This window comes from Brugia malayi (assembly GCF_000002995.4).
Source record: "Brugia malayi strain FR3 genome assembly, contig: Bm_v4_Chr4_scaffold_001, whole genome shotgun sequence".
NCBI lineage: Eukaryota > Metazoa > Nematoda > Chromadorea > Rhabditida > Onchocercidae > Brugia > Brugia malayi.
Genome location: NW_025062478.1, coordinates 8,112,289 through 8,133,806, shown reverse-complemented (window position 1 = coordinate 8,133,806; position 21,518 = coordinate 8,112,289). Strand labels below are relative to the sequence as shown.

Below are 21,518 nucleotides of genomic sequence, written 5' to 3'. Positions count from 1 at the left end.
GACGCTAATTGTAAGATAGTCAGGCTAGGACAAGTGGAATGAAGGATGTTAACGGATACCAAACTACCAATCCACCCCCCAAGAGCAATAATTGCAGCTGTAGTGATAGACATCAGTGAGAATTACTACTGCTAACTGCTAACATTAATACGGGTGTGCATATTTTCCCAGTGTCAAGTAGGATGAGAATATTTAATGTCCAAAGTAGATGGAATGTTTTAAAGACATCCAGTAAAAGTAAATAACGATGCCATAACCCACTGAATGAAGGCCTCTATATCTATCATATATCTTAATAAGGCGTAAAGTGTTTGGAACCAGAATTTAATAACAAATTCGACAATTACTATTTTTTACAACTATCGCAGAATGTCAAGATCAGGAAGTGTCTATTCATTCAAGTCATCAGAGTTCCTTCGTAATCCCATATTTCTAAAGCCGTAGAAACATCTGAGATGGTATTCAACTTCTGGAAAAAATTTACTATATCTCAATCTCTATCTTTTAAATAGCAACTGAATATCTATTTTCTAAATAAATTTGGATTTTTAAACGAATCACGTAAATAAAGAAGTAACATAACATACAGAAACAAAGGAAAACTAATTAATTATCAAACTTTTGCAATATTTCAGTCAAGAAAAGGTTTTTACAGCAAACAATATCATGGATCAAAAGTTCTTACGCTTTATCTGCGAAAACGATAAAAATACAAAGCAAATGTCTATTTGGTTGGAACCTGAATACAAGTAAATTATAAATATATTTTAAAGCACAAAAAAAGAATATATTTTAAGAATTAAAAATCATTATTTTGTGCTTTCCAAGCTGAGTTAGTTGAGTAAGTGCTTTTTATAATCCACTTTTGTTTGATTCATTTAAAGTAACAAAAACAGAAAGAAGACTGGACAACTTATTCAACATTGAATTAGATAGCTTGAAAGCAAACTTTGTAAACATATTTTTGGCAAAAAGGAAGGTTTTAAAATATGTGAAATTGCCTCGACTGATAATAACACTACTACATGACACTGAAAACTTTCTAGACCAAGTGCATACTAGTCAAACAAGAAGAATTCTAAACTTGTGAAAGAATATTTAAAGTAAAGAAGATAAGCAATGAAAATAATAAAAGTTATTTTATACCAAATGTAAAAAGGAACACTTTGGAAATCAACTAAAACAATCCTTCTAATTATCTGTTTAAAATTATATGCATCAACACCAAGTCTTGTTGGATTTAGCACTTTGTTAAAATACAAAACATATAGCTCTACCTTAACGAAGCCTAGTACTATAAGTAAGTTACGACAAAAGGTTAAAATCATAACTAAATAACATTAATAATATCATCACTGATCAACTGGTATTGGTACTAAGAGACGAACTTTGAAACATTAACAGGTTATTTGAGCTTGTAAAATCCATAAAAGTACTATAAAGGAAGATATACTGTTTGAAAAGTAAGAAAAAAAGTAAAATGAAAGCCGCATAAAAAGGGTAAATCCTCGATTTCAAATGTTCTTTTTTGTGTTCGAAACGACAATACAACAGTAACTAATAATTAATCTGAAAATAAAACTTATTTTACTAAATGCTTGACATTTTATCTATTATTTTTATTTGTTAATAGAAAGACAACTGTTTCAATGCCATTATATATCTAACAATAAAAATAAGAGGTGAAGCACATGCATTTTAGAGATGGATGCAAACATTCGCAATCATCGAAATAATATCTTAAAGTGGCCGGTAGTGGCCGCAAGAGACAATTACTATCAAATAAACTGCTAGTAAAACTTACTTATTTCTCTTCTAAAAATTTTTTGTTCATTTACTTACTTAGTACAATTATTCTTATATTCCTATAATAAAGTGTTGGAATAGCAAGAGGAAAACTTTTAGTCATAAATGGTAATCTGTCAAAACAATTAATTATAATCCCAACATTATTTCTAAGATTACAAACAACTAGAAGAAGTAGAGAATAAACGCAACGTCTAATCAAAAGAAATTACGATGACTGTAAGCAATGCTGAAGACAATTTATAAAAAACTAACGATATGTGCTAAAGCTGTATTCATCGGAGCTCAATTTTCTGTAGACTCAAGTCGCCTTTGACAGTGATAGTCTCGATGTGAATCAGTTTGGAAAATTTTCGGTAATGAAAATTAGCAAAGTGATTGCCGTTAATTGTTATCTGAAATAAACATTCAAAATGAAACTATTAGAAACCATCCCGGCTTACCTCTTCAGTGAAACAAGAAAATCAGTACTTGTTTAAAATTATTTTTGACATTATATATCTACAATTACCTATTGTTCAAATAAAAGTGTGCTATCAAACAGATAAATGCTTATAAAATAGAACTAAAATGTTATGTTATCAGGGTTATTTTATAACATCCAGCTTGACTTATGTTAGCACTAATTTTCAGCAAAAATTTACTAAAAAATGCCTCATTCCTTATTCCGGATATATCAGAAAATCAATCCCGAATTATATATTAAAAAATTAAATATAAATAAGATTACTACCGGAAATGAAGTCACTCATCATCAAAAGGTATTCTATATAAAAAAAGAAGGAAAAAATGCAAGATAAATTATAAGTTTTACGAAAGTACAGATTTCATCAACTATAAAAACGGTATAAACTTACGGAAATGTGTTGTTCTTCAAAATAAAACATGATGTCAAAGGTGATTCCTTGTCGAAAAGGAAAGGAGCACATTTCACGTTCTTCCTTTTGCCATTTTCCAAATTCTGTACTATTTCGCACTATCGCTTCCTGTTTAAGAAACAGATAATAATTCTTGAAGTAAATTTTAAAGCAAAACCATAACGACTAAATACAAAAATAAAATATACATATCTGAGACTATCTGAAACTTTCAGTACTCTTTCATACTGTTACTTCCTGAAAGTTAACAATAACGCATAACCAATAAAAACTGATCAGACTTTTTTTGACATGGATTTAGACTACGTAATCGAAAGACTGAAAATATCAATAAATTTCAATGAGAATATGTAGAAATGTGCTCAAACAAACCTTCTCGTTTCCTACTGAAAAATTTACTCGGAAATGAAAGAAATGTTCCATCGGTGTCAAAAAGTTAATGGTAAAGTATTCAGCGTTCATTAGCGGTGTACCAGTAACTAATACTTTTATACCGGGTGACAATCTCTCGTTCAAACGCATTACAAAAGGGACTTTCTGCAATTTGCTATATTAGAGAAATTAATCCTACAACGAAATTTTGAAATAAGGAAAAAATGAGAAGATAAAGGGAAATAAAGAAGAGACCAGAAAGCCCATCCTTAATTTCAACATCCAAATATCGGGTAGATTACTGCATTCTATTCCATAAATTACAAACATTAACAGTGTTTAACTCTACAAATCTGTTTTTAATTATACACTAACAGGCTTGCGAATGACATTGCTGCTGGAAAGTTTACCAACTTCATCAGTGAGTTTTACTTGCTTGGAAGTTGAAGCATTCTGCAAATTAAAAATTCATTGAAAATAATGCACGATGGCAAGATAAATCAATTATTAATGTAATAACTAGAACTTCCTTCAAAATGTTCAATAATGAGTGACAAAACATGGCTGATTAAGAGACACATCCAAAATCTTCCAACTGCAGAGTTTCATTTTAAAAAAAAATAGAAGTTACATTTCTTTCCACAATTTAACGAAGTAGAGATGATATACTGAGATATATCTTAACACGAGATTTAACAATGAAGATTCGTAAGCATTGAGATGTCTTGGATTTTGACGTCAGTAAGCGATTGTCTGCTTCGCGAAAAATAAGTAATCATCATATATCATCTAACATATTAATACTTAAAACATGGAAATCATAGAGATTTAAGCAAAACAAATGGTTAAAAATTAATGCAATAACAGGCAATATATATATATATATATATATATATATATATATATATATATTGATTACAATGTGCCATGTGCCATTTTCCTTATAATAGCAGTTTTCCACTGAAATTTCATATAAAGTGAAAAATTAAAAAAAAAAGACCAATATAAGTTCAAATATCTTGTGTTGTTTTCACATGAGACTTGCATGCATTCAATGATTAGGTTTCAAAAAATCGTTAACTTGACGTTGTAGAGAAAGACAGTGAACTACAAACATTTCAAAACATGAATAAGCAAGCATACAATACATTTGACAACAAAAGGACTACGCCATTGCAATCATTCAGATCACCATTTAAATTCGTAAATGGTATCCATTACAAACAGTTTAACAGACGGAACAACAAAGATCTTAGAAATGTTAAATGAATGAAAAACTTTAACAAAACGTACATATATTCAAAGGCACATACAGTTTAGGTACATTTGAAAGAAATATCCAATCGATCTTCCATGATGAATATTTCTATGCTTAAACCAAGGAGTGAAAATCAATCCAAATTAAACTTGATAAAGAGAATAAAACAAACAAATTTGGAATTAAGTGGAAGAAACACTTACATCGATACCCTCATATTTAATGGTGTTGATTCGGACATTGCCTCCTATATACATTGTCCTAATATTAGTAATCGGTATTCGATGTAAATAATCACATAAATGACGACCATCCACAGCAATCTAAATATCATTTATAATATAGATTCAATTTTAACGGCAGAATGTTGGTTCAGTTATTTATTTCGGGCTATTTTGAATCTGCAACCATCTCCATATCCATCAGAAAGTTTTAACTAAAATGCTGAAATAAAAATCGCGAAAATCCAAACTATGTGTGCTTTTAATATTAAATTTGAACCATTTTTGCTAAACGACAGGAGGTTTAGACATAAGATCAACATACACTGAAATAATTAGCGAGCACTAATATGCGCATTGAAAATTCATTTCCTTCTTTGAAAACATTTGCGTAGCGCTCTTCCATACCCCATCGATTGCCAATCAACGAATTTAATACAATTTGTCGATCAGGTGGAGGACTAAACCTATAATAATCTTTATTACATGTCCGTCCTTGTTTTTCAACATTACTTTCTTTTCAGTTGACGAAGTTAAGCGGACTAGAGAAGCCTTTTTAAATTTGCAACTAACCCAACAATGTAACTTCGAATTAAAACATAAGGAAGCTCCTTTATCTTCTTTATCACATGCACTATTTTCAACTCTATGCACTAAATGGTATCGTACTTTGATTGACTATAAAAAGTACTATAACTCACCATGAGCTACCAGTATCGAATCGAGGGTTGAAATGCAGAGCTTTGTCATCTTGATGATCACCTTGAATCAGTAAACCACAACAAAATTCTACGACGAAACGTTTCTGGTGTGGATCGTGCAGAACGGCTCCCCTAATAACAATACTTCGACCTGGATATAGCCCATCCGGAATCACCTCCATGTACGGTACTACCTACAGCTCCACATGATCCGTTGACATTTTTAGTTGATTTAAACTTCACAAGTAGATCATTATTTAAGGTAAACTAAAATATGGCACAAACAAGAGGAACCTACCGGATCAGCCACGACAACAGTTGAATGCAATTGTGTTAACGATGTCATCCTATAATTTGTTCTGCTGTTTACAAATTTTATAAGTGACAAAGAAAACCACTCACCAAGCCTTCACACCCGTAGCAGAATACTAACAATCGAGAATCGCTTCATTTAACAGACCGGAAAGTGGCCTGTGATAGATTGACACAGCAGTAATGTTCATTCCATTTGGATTAAGCTTGCATTGTTGAAGTGTTGAGGTTTAGCATGTGGCCTTTGAACCGCTGTTATAGTTTTCCTTTAAGCATTATAAATTTATAAAGATTAAATGAGATATTTAATTCAAAAGATTCTTTGGAATGGTATTGAAGGCATGTAATGAAACAGGTATTATACTGCTAGTTGTTCGAAAAATTATGGAAAAGTTGTCGTTGCTCTATTCTACCTGCTTTAAATACTATTATATTTGTTGCAACTTTTTGATGGAATTTTCAGATGTCCAGGAATGTCAATCGGATATTGGAGCGATTGTTTCAAACAGTTCAATCAAGTTACAGCCACACGTGTTGTTTTCTGAGTTTCTCTTCGACTCATCGCAAGAGCATCAAAGAAGTGTCCCGTGTTGGTGAGATTTTAGAATTGTTTCATGAGAAGGTTCTTTTTCTCCGTTAACATCATCTAGTAAATAGCAAAGTTTTGCAACATATAGTGGAGAGATTCAGGTAGCTAATTAATTTCGAGTTACAGCCTTTAAAACTTTTTCTACTTTTTTCACTCCTTTTATCTCCCTTTTTCAATATATTGCATTCTTTGTTGGTGTTTGCAGGTATTTCCATTATTCTCTTTTGTTCCAGGAAAAAAAAGAAAAAAAACAATTTTTCTTGAAAACTTACAGGTGTTGATAAAAAAGAAATGGAAACACCTATAGCAGAAGGTACTGTGGGTGGTTCAGGATGGGTTCCAGTCAGTCTAACGAATTTTCATGATCGTTTACCTACAGTAGAAATATTTAAGCAACAATTTGATGGTATACCTTTTGAAGAGCTCCCAATTGTGCATGTTAAAGCATCAAGGAACAATACACTAGTTACTGTCACTGATCACAAGGTACACGCATTGTTATTATAGTTTTACAATTCGATCTTTATTACTTACTCCTATTTAGTTTTTTTACTAGTTAACTAGCTTCCATTAGTTCGCGATTTAACTGGTTTGATTGCCGATTATATTTTACTTGTGCTAATTTTGAAATATATTAGAAATGTCAAGAGCTGGTATCAATATTTTTAGTTTTCACTTGATATACATTCTAATTAATCTTAAATATGTCCGAATTTAACTTTTATATTTGTTGTTTCGGAAAATCACATTCTGTGGATGGTTGTAATTGCAGTATAATATTATAACCTATACTTCTTGTCGCTTGGAAGGATTTAAAAATGCCCGAAAAAAGACTAATATTGCTGGCCAAACGACGGGTGTTGCAGCTGGACAACGGCTTATTAGGCGGGGAATTCGAACAGTTCGCGTATTGGTTCGTTTCATCTTCTTTTAGTGATTGGAAATATTGTCCACTGTCTTTCTTCAAACTCAGCTTTAATATTACTTCAATGATTCAGAATTCTTATTTGATTTCTATGACGCTTTTCATTTACATAGATGTAAATTGTCCAGTTTTGCGCTATGTTTGAGTTCTGCGCAATAATTTCGTTCTAGGTTCGAGGACTTGGTCCAGGTCGAATGACATCCATACAAGGTATGGCCACTGCTGGTGTCAAAATTGTTTCTATAACCGAACAGTCAGCGCTTCCTGAGCTTGGACCAAGGCCGAGAAAAATTCCAAGGATCTGAATATGCTTTTTTGTACATGCTTCATAAATATAGTTATAATTTTTGTGGAGAATGTGCTCATACGTGAAGAAAATTTATTATATATTGAAGTAATTTAAGGATTGAAACGGATTTTTTTGACATGATTTCTAGATAAAAAGTCTTAGTTTAGATGAAATCTCTTGGCAGTAAAAACTACAACAACTGATCCATTTATATCGATATATTATTACGTTGCATTTACAGAATTTGGATCTTTTTTAGAACTTCACTTAGAATTTTTCGCAAACACTGATGCTAAGGCTGAGAGCAAATGACAACTTCAAGTAATTGTACCCATCAAATAGATCCAACATCAGTGAATTAAAAATAGTTTATTTGACTAGACTAACCGAGACTATCCAGACATTGATTAATATTATCAGATTTTAACTTGCAACTGCAAATATTAGAATATCAACAATCGATAAGTTTAACTAAATTTGTTATGTGCTAATAGCATGATTACGAAGTGTTCGAGCTGTTGCAGGACTTATTGCATAAGCTGATTCTGTATTGTTCATGACATTCTTTCGTTCCATGATTGTTTTCATGCCTCAATCACCTCATAAAGGATTCCCACAAATTATTTCGTAAAGCATTGTTTAATAATTTGGGGAAGGGGGTGAAGTTGAAAGATTATTGAAATTCTTATTGAAAATTATTGAAAGTTGGATTCATTCGATTCCAAAATTCGGGCGTACGTTTATGATAACGATATAAGGCGCCAATGAATTAAAATTCTTATTTTTCCATTTAAGTGCCCAAAAGCTTTCATCCACTTTTTTTCGGATTTCTCATTTTTTAAAACATTTGTGAAAGAGAACTACTTTAATGAATTTTAAAAATGTTCCACATCCAAAAGGAACTTCTAATTTCTAAGATAGATCAAGATTAGAGCCCTCTTATATTGCATAAATATAACGGAAACCTAAATCGTTCCGTATAGATTTGAGGTCCTTCAGTAAATTTGGTATGCACCGTACATATCTCTTCATCGTCCTTTTCTTCTTCCTTCTTATCATCTTCAGTGATATTGTGCCTTTGGGGTACCAAATTCAGCCTTGATTTGAAAGTTTCTTTGCATTTGGAATTAGTAATAATTCAATAATTTCATAAAACACTGCCTGATTACTATATCCCAAATTGGTGAAATGCTTTACAAACTTATTAGAAATTTACCTGGATCTAAAATAAGCAGATGAATTTAACATAGTAGCAGCTCTTTCGAAAAGAATTTGATCCTCCATCTCGTCATTTGTTTCAATATCATGCATTGATAGCGTCATGCTAGCTCCATTTAGGTTCGGAAATGTATTCTGCATTTGATGTCATTTGAAATCTAATGAAAAACTCCAGTTTAAAAGCTTAGTTCATTTGGCTTTGCTTCTCGCTAGAGATAACGACACCAAAATCCTTGCGAGCAAGCATAATGACTGCATTAAATTCCACTAAACATGTGCTATTATTGGTTTTTTTTTTTGAAGCAAGGACAGGAATTAATCGTCCAATTAGTGCTTACCTGAATGAGAGAAGTTGAAGGTGAATTTGGCAATAAAGAGAATATTCTAGGGTAATAATCAAATAGTCTTGAATGAATGAACTGGAAATAAATATAAAAATGTGACGAGGGCTACGCCTAGCACAATGTTAGAATTACGATATGCGCTTGAAATGTGTTCAAGAGAGGGGCGGTCCTATCATTTTAATTGTTCAATTATTGATTAATTTATTGTTTAAAAATATTTAAAATTCGTTATCACAACAAGATCATTCTTTGATACCTTTATTTTACTTGCTTCACATAGCTAACTACTATCATCACTATTATCCGAAACATTGCTATCAGCGCGAATAAGTCCAGTTAGTACCAAAATATCTTCTTCTTCGGTATCCATTAGCTTCATCACATCATCGATTGATAAATTCCTTGGTAGGAACTTAATCTACAATAAAAAAATAAAATTAAAAGAAGAAAAAAGCAAAATTTATTTTTAGGGTGTTGTTTTTCATTAAATTTAAATGAGTAAAGAAATGAAAGTATCTTTAGTTGCTAACTTATCTCTGAGTTACATTTACAATTTTCTCAGTTAAATGTAAAAAGGCTTACTCCTATATTATAATCATACTTATACATGTTTGAATTTCCACAAGGACTGAGGAATGATAGCATCGTTTGCGATGATTTATCAAATTTTTTCCTGTTGTTGACTGAAATGCGCCAAAGAGAATTATCGGACAACGATCGCGCACTACCATCAATAATATTACTTCCATTGCTTGAGCTAATACAATTCTTGTTGCAAATTCTGCAATTCCTTTAAGGTCATTTGGTATAAGACGAGAATATAGTTAAGTAATCAAAAAAAGTATGGAAATGACAGAAAATTATAAACGCCATAATCAAAAAAAAAAAAACGGTTATTTCATGTCAAAACACTAACTTTAAATATTTTTGCTTACCTTTGATTCATGCTTTCGGAAGAAAAGTCAGCCGAGTTTAAGCTTAAATTATCCAGTTGCCCAACTTCGTATGTTCGAGCCATTTCTGACTGAAATTAACTTTCTAAAAGGAATTGAAATTTTATTTCTCATGATTAAGAAGTTATCAACAGTACTAAATATTACATAAAATATCAATTGAGAAGCATACTTGCTTGTCTTATATTAGAAGGGCCGTAATTCATCAAATTTAGCATATATCACATATATATTGCTTCGAACTTAAGTTATAACTTTCAAAGTTGTTTGGAACTAATTAAAGATTTCAAAGAAAGAAAACTCTGCAATAAATAACTGAACCGTTTACTTGAATCAAATTAATACACATAGAAACTAATGAAAGACCAATAATAATATAAATGAATAGCATGAGCAAATATTTTGGCTGTGTTGGAGTGATGTCACCGAGACCAATTGTGCTGCAATTAAAATTGCTTGTGAGAAAGGATCACGTGAATATTTTAAAAACAAAAATAAACAATTTACAGATGAACGGACATTCCAGGTGCTGTATGCTTCTGACTTAGAAATGATTGAGACAGTTTCTATCTAGCAAGGCTTTCCAGAACGTTGTCTTTCTCATATTTACTTTCAGATTAACTTATTGAATTGTATTTTTCATATTTCTTTTAGCCACTTATATATTGAATAGTAAATAGTAAACTTATTCCACTATTCTTACAACTCAATCATCTTTGTAACTGGATGCAATAGTAATGATTTTAAATAAATTTTTCATTTTTAATAGTTAATTTTACCGATAATGGCATTATACCTTAAAGATATGAAAAAGAAGTAAAAAGCAACAAAATAATCCCAGTCTTTCTCCCAAAGACAAAATGTCGCAGAACAAATAAATATCCATGTAATAACAACAGATATTGCTATCGGTATTGGCAAGTCAAAAATTTCCAAATCTAAAAAATTATTTCAAAATTTTCAAATTTTCTTTGTTTATTTCTCATCTTAAAAAAAGTTAGTTGTGGGTCTATAAGAGAATAGAGCTAGAGAAGCGAGTACAGATTATTTAATAGTATCTAAAATTTTAACAGCTTTGAACTGCTGTTTACCAGAGATATTTACTCTAGTAGCAGACTGTTGAAGAGAATATCATCTTGGCTTTAGTGAAAATTCCAAATAAATTTTATTAGATGTTTGATTAAGCTCAAAGACGAAGGAAAATTGCAGAAAGAAGTTATTATTGATTCTGAAAGAAAGCAATGCAAAACTGATATCTATTGAAGCAAAATGTTGGGTGGATAATTTGCTTGGGAAGATTTTGTTGGCTACGAAGAAGCCAATAATATATTCATACTGGCTTCTTTGTGCACCAATATACCGCCGTTTCTGATACATTTCCTCATAACTCATATCGACAACAACGGATGAATCTTTTGAGATTTAGAATTTTTATCTAAAAATATGAAGGAAAAAAATTTTGACAAGTTGTCGGTCTTTACGACGTAATACATCACTCTATACACTGGTGATATGTTGTCACTATTGGAAAATATTTTTCAAGCAGAAATTTCTCTCCCAATGGAACAGTATGAGTCAATTTGAAGTGAAAAGATTGCACAGACTTATGAAATATAAACTTTGAACTGCTAATTACATCTAGCAAATATCAATAAAACGTGAATGAATCATTCATGTATGCATGTTATTTTGATATTTCTTCACAAGAAGTAAAAGTTTTGGCAGATATTTTTGTTAATTATAAATTGAATACAGTGTAAATATTTTTTATTTCAATTATTATTGACGAGCAATAAAAAAGTAAGTCGAAAAGAAAAGTGAATAAAGCAAATAACGAAACCTCTTTTATCTTCTGCATCAAGTTCCCAGATTTCGGTCATTGTCTGCTTCGTGCAATAACGGGACAATCGGCGACATCCGCATTTAGTAAGGTACCAAGGCGTTTTGAGACATCTGGTCAGTAATTTACCTGGAATTGAACATGTTTCTTCTCTTTAATGAATATGCGAAATGCAATACGAACATTTCTATGAAGAATTAATTAATTGAATTATAAATTGCATTCAAATTGTTTGAATTTATTCATTCAAATATGCCAGCTTCATTTGATATTTGATGCCAAAATGTGCAAAATAAATGCGCCATTTCATCCAGACTTTTCGTTTTCTTAAGAGTTTTTTTTTTAAACATATTTAAATTTACTTCGTAGACTCTTGTATTGTACCATACTATTAAACGAATTTTTGATATAAGTTACTTACATACAAATACTCATTAATTTTAATTTGAAGTAATTTGTGAAAAATATTATTTCTTGACTTTTCCAGAAGGTAAAAACGAATGGAAAATGTATCAAAAAAGGAATAATAGGTTGTTGATTAAAAGATTTACAACTGAATTCGCAGCAAAACGTATAAATGAAATGAATCGATAATTATCGAAATTTGTTCTTCATTATAATAGGATACTAAATTGGAAAATAGTTATTCTCAATGTCCCAATCCTGTTAATTTGCGACTGGAAATCATTTTCTTCTTTCTTCACTTCAATCATCTAACTATTGGAATTAAATTTTCAATTATAAATCTCATCTTTAAAACTTATTATCATCTCTCTGTCATTTGAAAATTTTATTAGATGATGGAAGAAAATGTAAATATTACCTGATCTCGACTATCAAAAATAAAATCTTTTTTTTTTTTTTTTTGTTCTGTAATGAAGTATAAATCCCAGAGGTGGGAACTAAGAGGATTTATCCATTCCTTATAATACTAAAGGTGCCATAACAGTTGCACATTTAAAACGGTCATAATAAAAGCAATCTATTATGTCTCTAAACAGCCTTTTACTACCGCTTAACATTTTTGGTGTCACACACATTTCAGAAATTTTTGAAATATCAAAATCGCTTCATTTTTTGTAAAGACTTCATTGGGAGATATTGGATATTTGTAATATACGGGATGAGATGCTTATTTATTACCGTAAACAACAAGTAGTTTCTATCCTTTGCTCCATTTATCTAATACACTCCTCTTAGTAGTATTACTTACCCATACCAAAAGGTTTACGTTATTCATAAGATAAGTATTCCTGTGAATTTTAAGTAAAAAAAAAATGAACCGAGATCATCGAGTATACTGAGCACCAACGGAATGCCGACAATTGCATAAAGCATTGTAAAAATACGACCGGCTGTTGTGGACGGATAAAGATGTCCGTAACCAATTGTTGTACAAATTGTCTGAAAACAAGACATATCGTTAAACTTGGATAAGATTATTCATAATTACTTGTTCAATTCTTCTAATATATCTCATTTACACTGCAATAATTTCAACAATTGCAAAAAGCATTCAAATTAATTTTCCAATTCATTTTCTTTTGGGAAGTTGATTTGAAAATTAATTTATTAACAAAATCAAAAATGTGTCAAAGCGAAATACCTGAGCATATAACATAGCATTCCAGAAATCCCATCGGATTTTTTGATCAGTATATTTAATTCCGAGGCCCTTTTCATATAAAGTTAATTCTTGACCTAAGCGTCTTTTGACCTAAATTTTGGCAGTTAAATTTTCCAACCCAATTTTCATATTAACAAGTGCTATCGATGCAATTTAGGAAATTATATTATCACAATTTTATAAATATACTTCAAACTTCTCAGTTTCTTTCTTTGTATTTCACCTGTCTAGTTTGATTGGAAGTAAGAAAGAATAGATATTCGGTGTTATTGAGCATAGATGATACGATAACATCTATCAAACGTGTTCGATTCCGCTTTATGTTTTCTTTCCAAAACGTTTCAAGTGACTCATCATGACTTGCTTCACAAAGATAGAATATTGCTGCACCAATAAACTGATAAATGATGAGAACAATGATTAGAAGAATATGCTTGAGACCATATTCATGATATACTTTCCTCAGAAGTTGTATCCAGCGTGGCACATGACGTACACGTCTTATATTCACTTCTGCTTCCTGACGGATTACATTAGCCGCTGTATTTGCCTGAAGATATTACTTCCTTTTGCATCAAAAAAATTATTTATTTTTGTTTTAAACATTGAATGTCATCAAGAAATGCTGAACTATTGTTTACAAAATGTAAATATTTATTAAAATCTTTTGAAACTATTTTTTAGAATTAATAAATTAAGTTAGACTAAACCAGTAAAGTAAAGTGTAAAAGTTTTATCAATAAATCCATAAAAATTCTTTATCTTAATTTTATCGAGATGAAAAAAATGCAAAATAATTTCCATTCATTCGCTCTTCTTACTTGTGTTTTATTAAACTAAAATTATGAATACTGAGCTTTCTTCATTTCATTCAAATCACAAATTGGTAGAAAAAATCTAGCATTGATTAAATTTATAGATAACTGCTGGTTGGTTATTAAGTAATTAATGTATTCTAATGTACTTTGGACTTCCAATATTACTAACTATTTATAAGAAATAGATTTGAATGACAAAGTACTCACACTTTTTTTGAAGTGTCATTTTTAAACCAATGGTATTTAGAATTGGTTCTGTTTCGCTTATCATTTTTAATATTTAAAAATTTTTGGCTTAATTGGTAGAAATTCTCATCTTAATTTAGAGAATAGAGGAGAAAAAATAAACAGAAAAGATAATTAAAAATTAAAAAATTTAAAATAATGAGGTGGAAGTAAAATTTTATCGATAATAGTTGTATCGACTGGCATCATTTATTCGAACCAAGTGGAAAAAAAAGCCTTTTCTATCGATATCAATAATTAAAGGCTGAAATTTGGTGCAAGAAAGAGCAAATTTTATTTGAATAGAACTTCGTGAAGCTCAACAAACCTTATAAAATGTTTATGAATTGGCAATAAGCAATGATTTCTTCTAGAACAATTGCTCAATATTTTTTTGTGAAAATTGACTGTTTCATAAGTGTTCTTGAACTCTGTTAAACTGTTCAATTTTCAAATTAGTTATTTCATACACTGATGAAAACAAAACCATTCTCTACTTTACAATAAATCAGTAAATATATCCGAAGGATCAGGAATTTGTCATTGGTATATGTTAAATTTTATTAGTTAAATTTGGTTTTGTTACAAAATATATCGAACAATGAGAAAAAGTGAACAATATTTCAGGATAAGAAATTAGAGACTATGCCTAAAATGATTTTAGAATATCAATCATAAAGTATAATTTTTAATTTGCCATTCTTAAGTTGAAAATAAAATCTTTTTCGTGACATCAAATTTGGGGACATGGTGAAGTAGCATTGTTCTGGTATTATCTACCAACCAAAGGTAAGCAATAGGAGTAACCTACTCTTTCTTGAATTGATTGCTGGAATTGTCGGATGCTTTGTCGAAAGACAGCGGAACGTTGCAGTGACGCCATTTATGAAGTCAGCTAACTAAGCTATCATACTTGTGTCACAGTTTGTGAATATTTTTTGGTATGGTTAGAAAAGCGCTGATTCAAATGGCCTTTGAGAGAAACAAAGGCCCTACCAATCGTTGCTTATTGATGTTAAACCAAAAGTAATTCTGAACAACGCCCACTTTTCAAGATAGCTATTTCAGGAAAATTTATCGGCTAATAAAGGAATTACGAAGATTACTGATGTCAGTTAGTCAACTAAAGAGAGTTATAAATATAATGAAATTGGGAAGGCAGCATGCAGATCTTTAATTGAAATTCGCCGGATTAACAAAATTTGATTTCAGGAAAAGTCGAAAGTCATCATCTTAGAATAATTAAATTTGGCATGATATCCAAAAATTAACACCTCTGAGAAGGTTGAAAAACTTAAACTGATATGTAATTTCGTTCTCAGATATCCTCCACAATAACATTTCAGTTTGACTTTTCGTCGTTTTTGTTTTGTTTTCTTTTGTTTTTTTTTTCTTTTTTGTTTTTTTTTTTTTTTTTTTTTTTTTTTTTTTTTTTTTTTTTTTTTTGCAAATATAGAAGATCTGTTCAGTGAAAAGCCATCGACATTATTAAGTTAGCATCTTTATTCAAATTTACTACAAAGCAATGTGTTAATACAATTAAGAAAATAGTAGTGAAATTCTGATACATTTGACCTCCTTCACTTTGAAAAACGTTTTACCGCAAAATTTGTTGATAAGTTCCTTGTCGGTTTTGAATATTAGAAATGATACCTGTGGTTCATTAAATGCAATTTCAAGCGAGCAACGAATGCAACTGATGTTTTGGATATTTATAAATTTTATGAGAGATTATAGAGTGATGTCATCAAAGTGATAACTTTTACACTTACACATTTTTTAATTATTCATTAATAAATTGCTTTCTTAAACTGCTTCAGCCATTGCATGCAGATCACTTTGTTTTCCTTTCTTCTGTTGTTTGATACTTCTGTACAATATCAGTAATCGCAAAAGAACAAATCAAATTAATTTCGTTAAGTAAAACAAAAAAAAACATTTTTCTATTAAAACTAAAATAAGAGAGTTAATGATCGATTTCTTATCATTTACCAGACAAATATTTTTATCAAAAATCTAAATATTGTTATAGAAATTCTGTTGAAAATTTTCAGATCACTAAAGTAAGATGGATTAGAACCGTTTAAATTTTCCCTTCTGATCAAATTTGTTTATCGGTAGAGTTTTCTGTAAGATATATTTTTTTTAAAGTTATTCTGATAGAAAAACGCAGAAATGGTTTATTATTTCTTTGGAAATAAAATATTTAGCAACTGGTAATATACGGATTTTATGATTTAATTTTTGAAGAAAATGTAATGGACAACAGAAATAAGGTTCTAAAATTCATTAAGGATCAAATTTTACAAATGAAGTAGAAATCTTTTTGATGACGAGATGTTAATGACATGAATATTGAATACGGTATATTCAAAAGTGATTAAATTAAAAAGTTTATTACGTAAGAGGAAATATTTGTTATTACAAAATCAGGTCAAGTACCCTTAAGCAGCTTTTGGTATATTTAAAAAATTGAAAAAAAAGTGACATTTTCCTATCGTGTCAATGTATTCTCCAAATAGTCGTTATATATAACCCAATTTGTTTGTGCATAGCGAAATTATTTCTTTAATTGATACATTAAAGTGATCTGACATATATAATGAGAATGTATGCAACATCAACTATTTTTTAAAACGATTATCAATAACTGATAACTATCATTTCTACACATGGACAAACTATGGAGTCACTCTTAAAAGATGGTCGAATTTTTTTCAATACATGAATCTATTTTAAGGTCAAAAAGGTTAATTTTGGATATTGGACTCCTAAATCACGACGAATTATTTCACTTCTTTACTTGTTACAAATTTGTGCCGTAACAAATGTTAATTTGATAAAATTCATTTTGTAGTTATTATTGATAAAATATTAACTAAAACTACTTGAGAGATGCATTTTTTTTTAACCAACAATATTTTACCACTTTAAATAGAAAACAAAGGCATACATTTTACAAAAGCAAATGTCTCCAATTTCACTGAAAATTTAAAATATGCGGATGAAATTACACTTTACATCGCTTATTCTTTGCATTAACCACTTCACTTCACCATTTGACCTGTATATATCAAATGGTCATTTATTCCATTGAATGAGGATAATTACTAGTAACTTTACATTACTCATAAATGTACACACAACTGTAAATGGTGAATGCACGATCGATCTTCGTCGTCCCATTTTCAACGATAACAATAGTTTTCATCCAAACAGAAAACAAAAACGTATTCGTCTGATGAATTATGTTTGGATGCTATAAATTTACTTTTATATAATTCTTCGTTTCCTTCTATTTCTAATTCATCTTCAGCTTTTCCTTTTTTTTAAATCTTTTGCTGAAAAATGTCATAAATGTCAACTCCAGTAACAATTGCAGTTTAGAGTTGTCTATGCTCAAAATGATGGTTATCAATTACTGATAATCGTTTTAAAAGAATAGTTATTGCTCTCACATGCATTCACATCTATGAAGAAGAGATTTTTTCAACTAAAATAAAACGAAATTGGTTGTGGAAAATTAGCATAGAAAAGCTTACATGATTATTTACCTTTGCATTATCAATCTTACTCAGATAACTTATGTGAGTGCATGGATGATTCATTATAAAGTTAGTTTAGTTGACACTCTTTCTCATTTCATTCAATGAATAATTATAATGACAATCACTCAACTTGTTACGATCACTTCATTAAATAATCATTACAAAATTTTATATGACATATTTAAGCAGAATTCAACTGCAAAAATTTTAAATCAAGCATCCAATGAAACTTAAGAACGATTCCTTCCATCTCATCCAAATTTAATTTTTTATTGAACAATTTCCAATTTTTTGCTCTAATGCAATTTCACAAAAATTAACCGTCTACGACTTCACTATACCATAATGATGACAAGAAAATCTAAAATTTTAAAGACTGACCACTTCTCGGAATACAGAGGGTCATAAGTGAGGAGGGAAATGATGGATATTTAGGTCACCGATGGTTGCTCGTCACAAAATCTTTGGCAATATGCATTTATATTCTTTTCTGTCACCTTTATAATTCTTGTAAATAATCCGATTCATTTCATTTATGTTTGCTTATGAATTAGGAATTTTAGTTTAGGAAAATCAAAGCAGCAATTTTAATTTTGTGATTTTGAAGAGAATAAGGTTGATTACAAAATCATTTTCAGCATTTTCAGACTTTTATTTCCTCTAGAAAAAATAATTTTGAAGAATATTTCTTCCTCTTCATTTCCAGCTCACTGGTAGCTGTAATTATAATTAATTATCCACTAGTTATTTCTTGAATTATTTGTCAGAGTAAACAGAATAAATTAGCATATTGAAAACATTTGGAATAATTTTTAAAAAGTGACTTCAAAAAATTTTGATTTTTTTTTGTTATTAAGAATGAAATTCGAATTTTAAAACAAGTTCTACTGCATATTAATGACTATGAATGCGACATTTGTGACACGATTTATAGAATTCCTGAAAAAAATAATATGACTTTCAAATAGTTACTAATTCTATTCATTCTATGCTGCAGATTCCTCCGATTTACTTTTAAGAATGCTTTTTGCGGAAAGTATGAATCCAAGTGTTACATTTCTGTTTTCATTAAAATGATTTTTTCACTCTATTTGATTCCTTCTATGCTACTTCAAATTAAAATTTTTCGCAGAATTATTGAAATAAAATTAACTTGATATACCTATCTACTATTTCTTCCAAGTATCTATTAAAAATATTTTCTTCCATTCGTCTTGGTATTTTCCAACCATGTGAAATCAAAATCAAATCCCACATTAAGATCTGATTTCTACTTATTGCGTACTTTTTAAAATTAATCATGCATTTACATAAGCCACTAATGACAGAGCAACATTTCAACTTCTCATAAATCACATTTCCAGTTTCATTTGAATTTGCTAATTTTCAGTCCGTCCATATCCCCTTGTTTGTATACTTATTTGTTTACTCTAATGCATCGATTTTAACTATTTCGGTTGATTAATTGAAACTCAATTTCAACTGATTACTTACTTACTTTTGCTTACCCATCAAACAGATATTGAATAGGGAATTTTTTTAACACTAAGGGAGGAGCGGGGAAAAGAAATATCTTAGTGATATTCAAGTAGACTATATCTGACCAGCACTCTAAAGTGGGCAACAATTAGCAACAGAAACATATCATAGCCTTTAAAATATTTATTGCATTTTAGGAGTAATGTATTCTTCGATATTAACCTTACCCATATTCCTGTATAATTTACTAGATGCTGCCCGTTCACCAGATCCTCCAGTATTTACCGATGTACAACGTTACCCATGTATTTGTTACCTCCCACCAGGTTTGCTGTATTCTATTCTTATCAGTCTCCAAATGGGTAATTAATATTTGCAGATAATTTCACCTAACTAGATAAATGTTATGTCTATTCTTTAGCTACATACCGTTATCAACATAAGATAATGTCAGAGTGATAACAGCAATAATAGAACTATTCCAGTTTCTAGCTGGTGTCTAGAGTTTTGCTGTCCCTCTCTAATATAAAGTGTTCCAGACTCGGGGCTATGTCCAACCGAAGAAACGAACGATGATACAATAGACAGGGATAAACTACAGGTGCGCTATTACTTCGACCCAGTTACCGAAAAATGTTATCCATTTGGTACTCAGAACTGCGGCGGTAATGAAAATCGTTTTGAAAACATTGCTAAATGTCAGAGTGTTTGCACAAAACATAAATAGATTTATTTAAATAGTTTCAACAGTAAAACTAACCACACTTCGAAGTTGAATCATGCAATCACGGAGAACTAAATTATTCGGAAACCTTATTAGCTAGTTTTAATGCAAATTAATCTAATTCATATAAATATCATGTATGCTGAAAAATGGAATTTCACCGAGAATTATACTGTTAGGGAATCACTAATCATTTTAAGCAGCCTAAATTGATTAACAATTTTCGGAGGCAAGCAAACGAAAATAAATCTCTGTATTTTTTGCTATGCCTAATTTATAAAATAATACAGAGCTTTTCATAATTTAAATAGATTGTTACATCATAAGGACACTGTTAGTTTCGAAACATTTTTTCTCTTCAACAAAAAGTAACAAATTAACTTGAACTAACTCAACAAATCAAAGAAAAAACTGTTCTTCGATCATAGCGATCAGAAGCAACAGAACTACAACTTCTAGAAAAATTTAAGGGAATAAGAGCGACGCATACTGTAAACAGATACACTTCAATAAATCCAATGACCTCTTGGTCGTGGAATATATGAAAAAGCAAATATCAAAACAATCTGAAACTCTGCAAGCTCAGAAAAAAAGTAAATTTTGAAATCGCAGAAATTCTAAAGTCCAAACTGATGTGAATAATACAAATGGTTTTTCACATCAAAAATAAGTTATAAATGGAAAGAAATAAAAAACAAAAAACTAGCATTGTTAAAAAAAGTAAATTCAAGTAACTGGAGGGTCGATATCACACTTGTTAAACATAGATTCCTGTCCAAAGCATGAGGAAAACCGAACCAAATCCAAGGAAAAGAGCCGCAACTGAAGAAATTAACAATTCCTTCATAAGCACTCGAGTAAACTTCGATGAAGTTACCTGGAAGATACTGAAGTAAAGAACCAATTATTAACTATTATAACGAGCTACTGTAATAAAATCAAACGAAACTATCAAGTGAGAAAAGAAATAGATAGTATGATGAACAATCACCTCATAAACGAAGAACCAAGCCATAAAAAAAAGACCTATTGCGAGCAAAAGCACTGCTAGCTGTGGATATAATGAAGGGTTCACCTAAAAAAAATTGAAACCTTAACTGGAACTTAAATCGAAACTTAATTGAAAACAGTGAAATCTATTCGGACTTAAATTGCTACTAAAACAGCGCAAACTATGAGGTTTTAGATCAGTAGATATAAATCAAAGAGCCAAAACTACTAATTGTTTCAGAAATGTGTATATCATCGCTAAAAATGACATTGCCAAAGAAGCCCTTACCGGCCCAACGTACCGCTCCATTGACAACAAATCAGCAGTCATTTTTTAGACCTGAAATAATGAAAAGAAGTCAATTGAGATTGCTTCCTCCTGTATAAGAGTGATATTTTAT

At 30.3% G+C, this 21,518-nt stretch overlaps 6 protein-coding genes across 8 annotated transcripts; 2 read left to right on the top strand and 4 right to left on the bottom strand.

The window, feature by feature from the left end:
* Positions 1–2,081: 2,081 nt before the first annotated feature.
* Positions 2,082–5,582, bottom strand: Bma-lec-12 (Uncharacterized protein; the record flags this gene model as incomplete). Of its 2 annotated transcripts, XM_001901564.1 has the most annotated exons (8): positions 2,082–2,201; positions 2,664–2,792; positions 3,057–3,221; positions 3,432–3,509; positions 4,518–4,637; positions 4,861–5,002; positions 5,237–5,430; positions 5,535–5,582. In XM_001901564.1, the coding sequence occupies 8 exons, from the start codon at positions 5,580–5,582 to the stop codon at positions 2,082–2,084; spliced, it is 996 nt and encodes a 331-aa protein (XP_001901599.1). The 2 variants fall into 2 exon arrangements, with proteins under 2 accessions (XP_001901599.1, XP_042938029.1); XM_043082095.1 differs by lacking the exons at positions 3,432–3,509; positions 4,518–4,637; positions 4,861–5,002; positions 5,237–5,430; positions 5,535–5,582 and having other exon boundaries at positions 3,057–3,206.
* Positions 5,583–6,011: 429 nt separating this feature from the next.
* On the top strand, positions 6,012–7,367 carry Bma-mrps-11 (Uncharacterized protein; the record flags this gene model as incomplete). Its single annotated transcript, XM_043082094.1, has 4 exons — positions 6,012–6,141; positions 6,412–6,623; positions 6,910–7,050; positions 7,233–7,367. 4 exons carry the CDS (start codon positions 6,012–6,014, stop codon positions 7,365–7,367), a joined length of 618 nt encoding a protein of 205 aa, XP_042938028.1.
* Positions 7,368–7,850: 483 nt separating this feature from the next.
* On the bottom strand, positions 7,851–8,710 carry Bm17769 (Uncharacterized protein; the record flags this gene model as incomplete). The annotated part of the gene is made up of 3 exons (XM_001901566.2): positions 7,851–7,941; positions 8,317–8,448; positions 8,568–8,710. 3 exons carry the CDS (start codon positions 8,708–8,710, stop codon positions 7,851–7,853), a joined length of 366 nt encoding a protein of 121 aa, XP_001901601.2.
* Positions 8,711–9,193: 483 nt separating this feature from the next.
* On the bottom strand, positions 9,194–15,259 carry Bma-twk-35 (Uncharacterized protein; the record flags this gene model as incomplete). Of its 2 annotated transcripts, none has more annotated exons than XM_043082092.1 (10): positions 9,194–9,331; positions 9,496–9,694; positions 9,849–9,937; positions 10,195–10,306; positions 10,663–10,804; positions 11,707–11,835; positions 12,990–13,110; positions 13,313–13,423; positions 13,557–13,883; positions 15,188–15,259. In XM_043082092.1, the coding sequence occupies 10 exons, from the start codon at positions 15,257–15,259 to the stop codon at positions 9,194–9,196; spliced, it is 1,440 nt and encodes a 479-aa protein (XP_042938026.1). The 2 variants fall into 2 exon arrangements, with proteins under 2 accessions (XP_042938026.1, XP_042938027.1); XM_043082093.1 differs by having other exon boundaries at positions 9,292–9,331; positions 9,521–9,694.
* Positions 15,260–19,605: 4,346 nt separating this feature from the next.
* Bm6901 (Uncharacterized protein) lies at positions 19,606–20,130 on the top strand (the record flags this gene model as incomplete). Its single annotated transcript, XM_001901568.1, has 2 exons — positions 19,606–19,729; positions 19,943–20,130. The coding sequence occupies 2 exons, from the start codon at positions 19,606–19,608 to the stop codon at positions 20,128–20,130; spliced, it is 312 nt and encodes a 103-aa protein (XP_001901603.1).
* Positions 20,131–20,884: 754 nt separating this feature from the next.
* Positions 20,885–21,448, bottom strand: Bm6900 (Uncharacterized protein; the record flags this gene model as incomplete). The annotated part of the gene is made up of 3 exons (XM_001901569.1): positions 20,885–21,004; positions 21,119–21,202; positions 21,407–21,448. 3 exons carry the CDS (start codon positions 21,446–21,448, stop codon positions 20,885–20,887), a joined length of 246 nt encoding a protein of 81 aa, XP_001901604.1.
* Between the last annotated feature and the right edge of the window lie 70 nt (positions 21,449–21,518).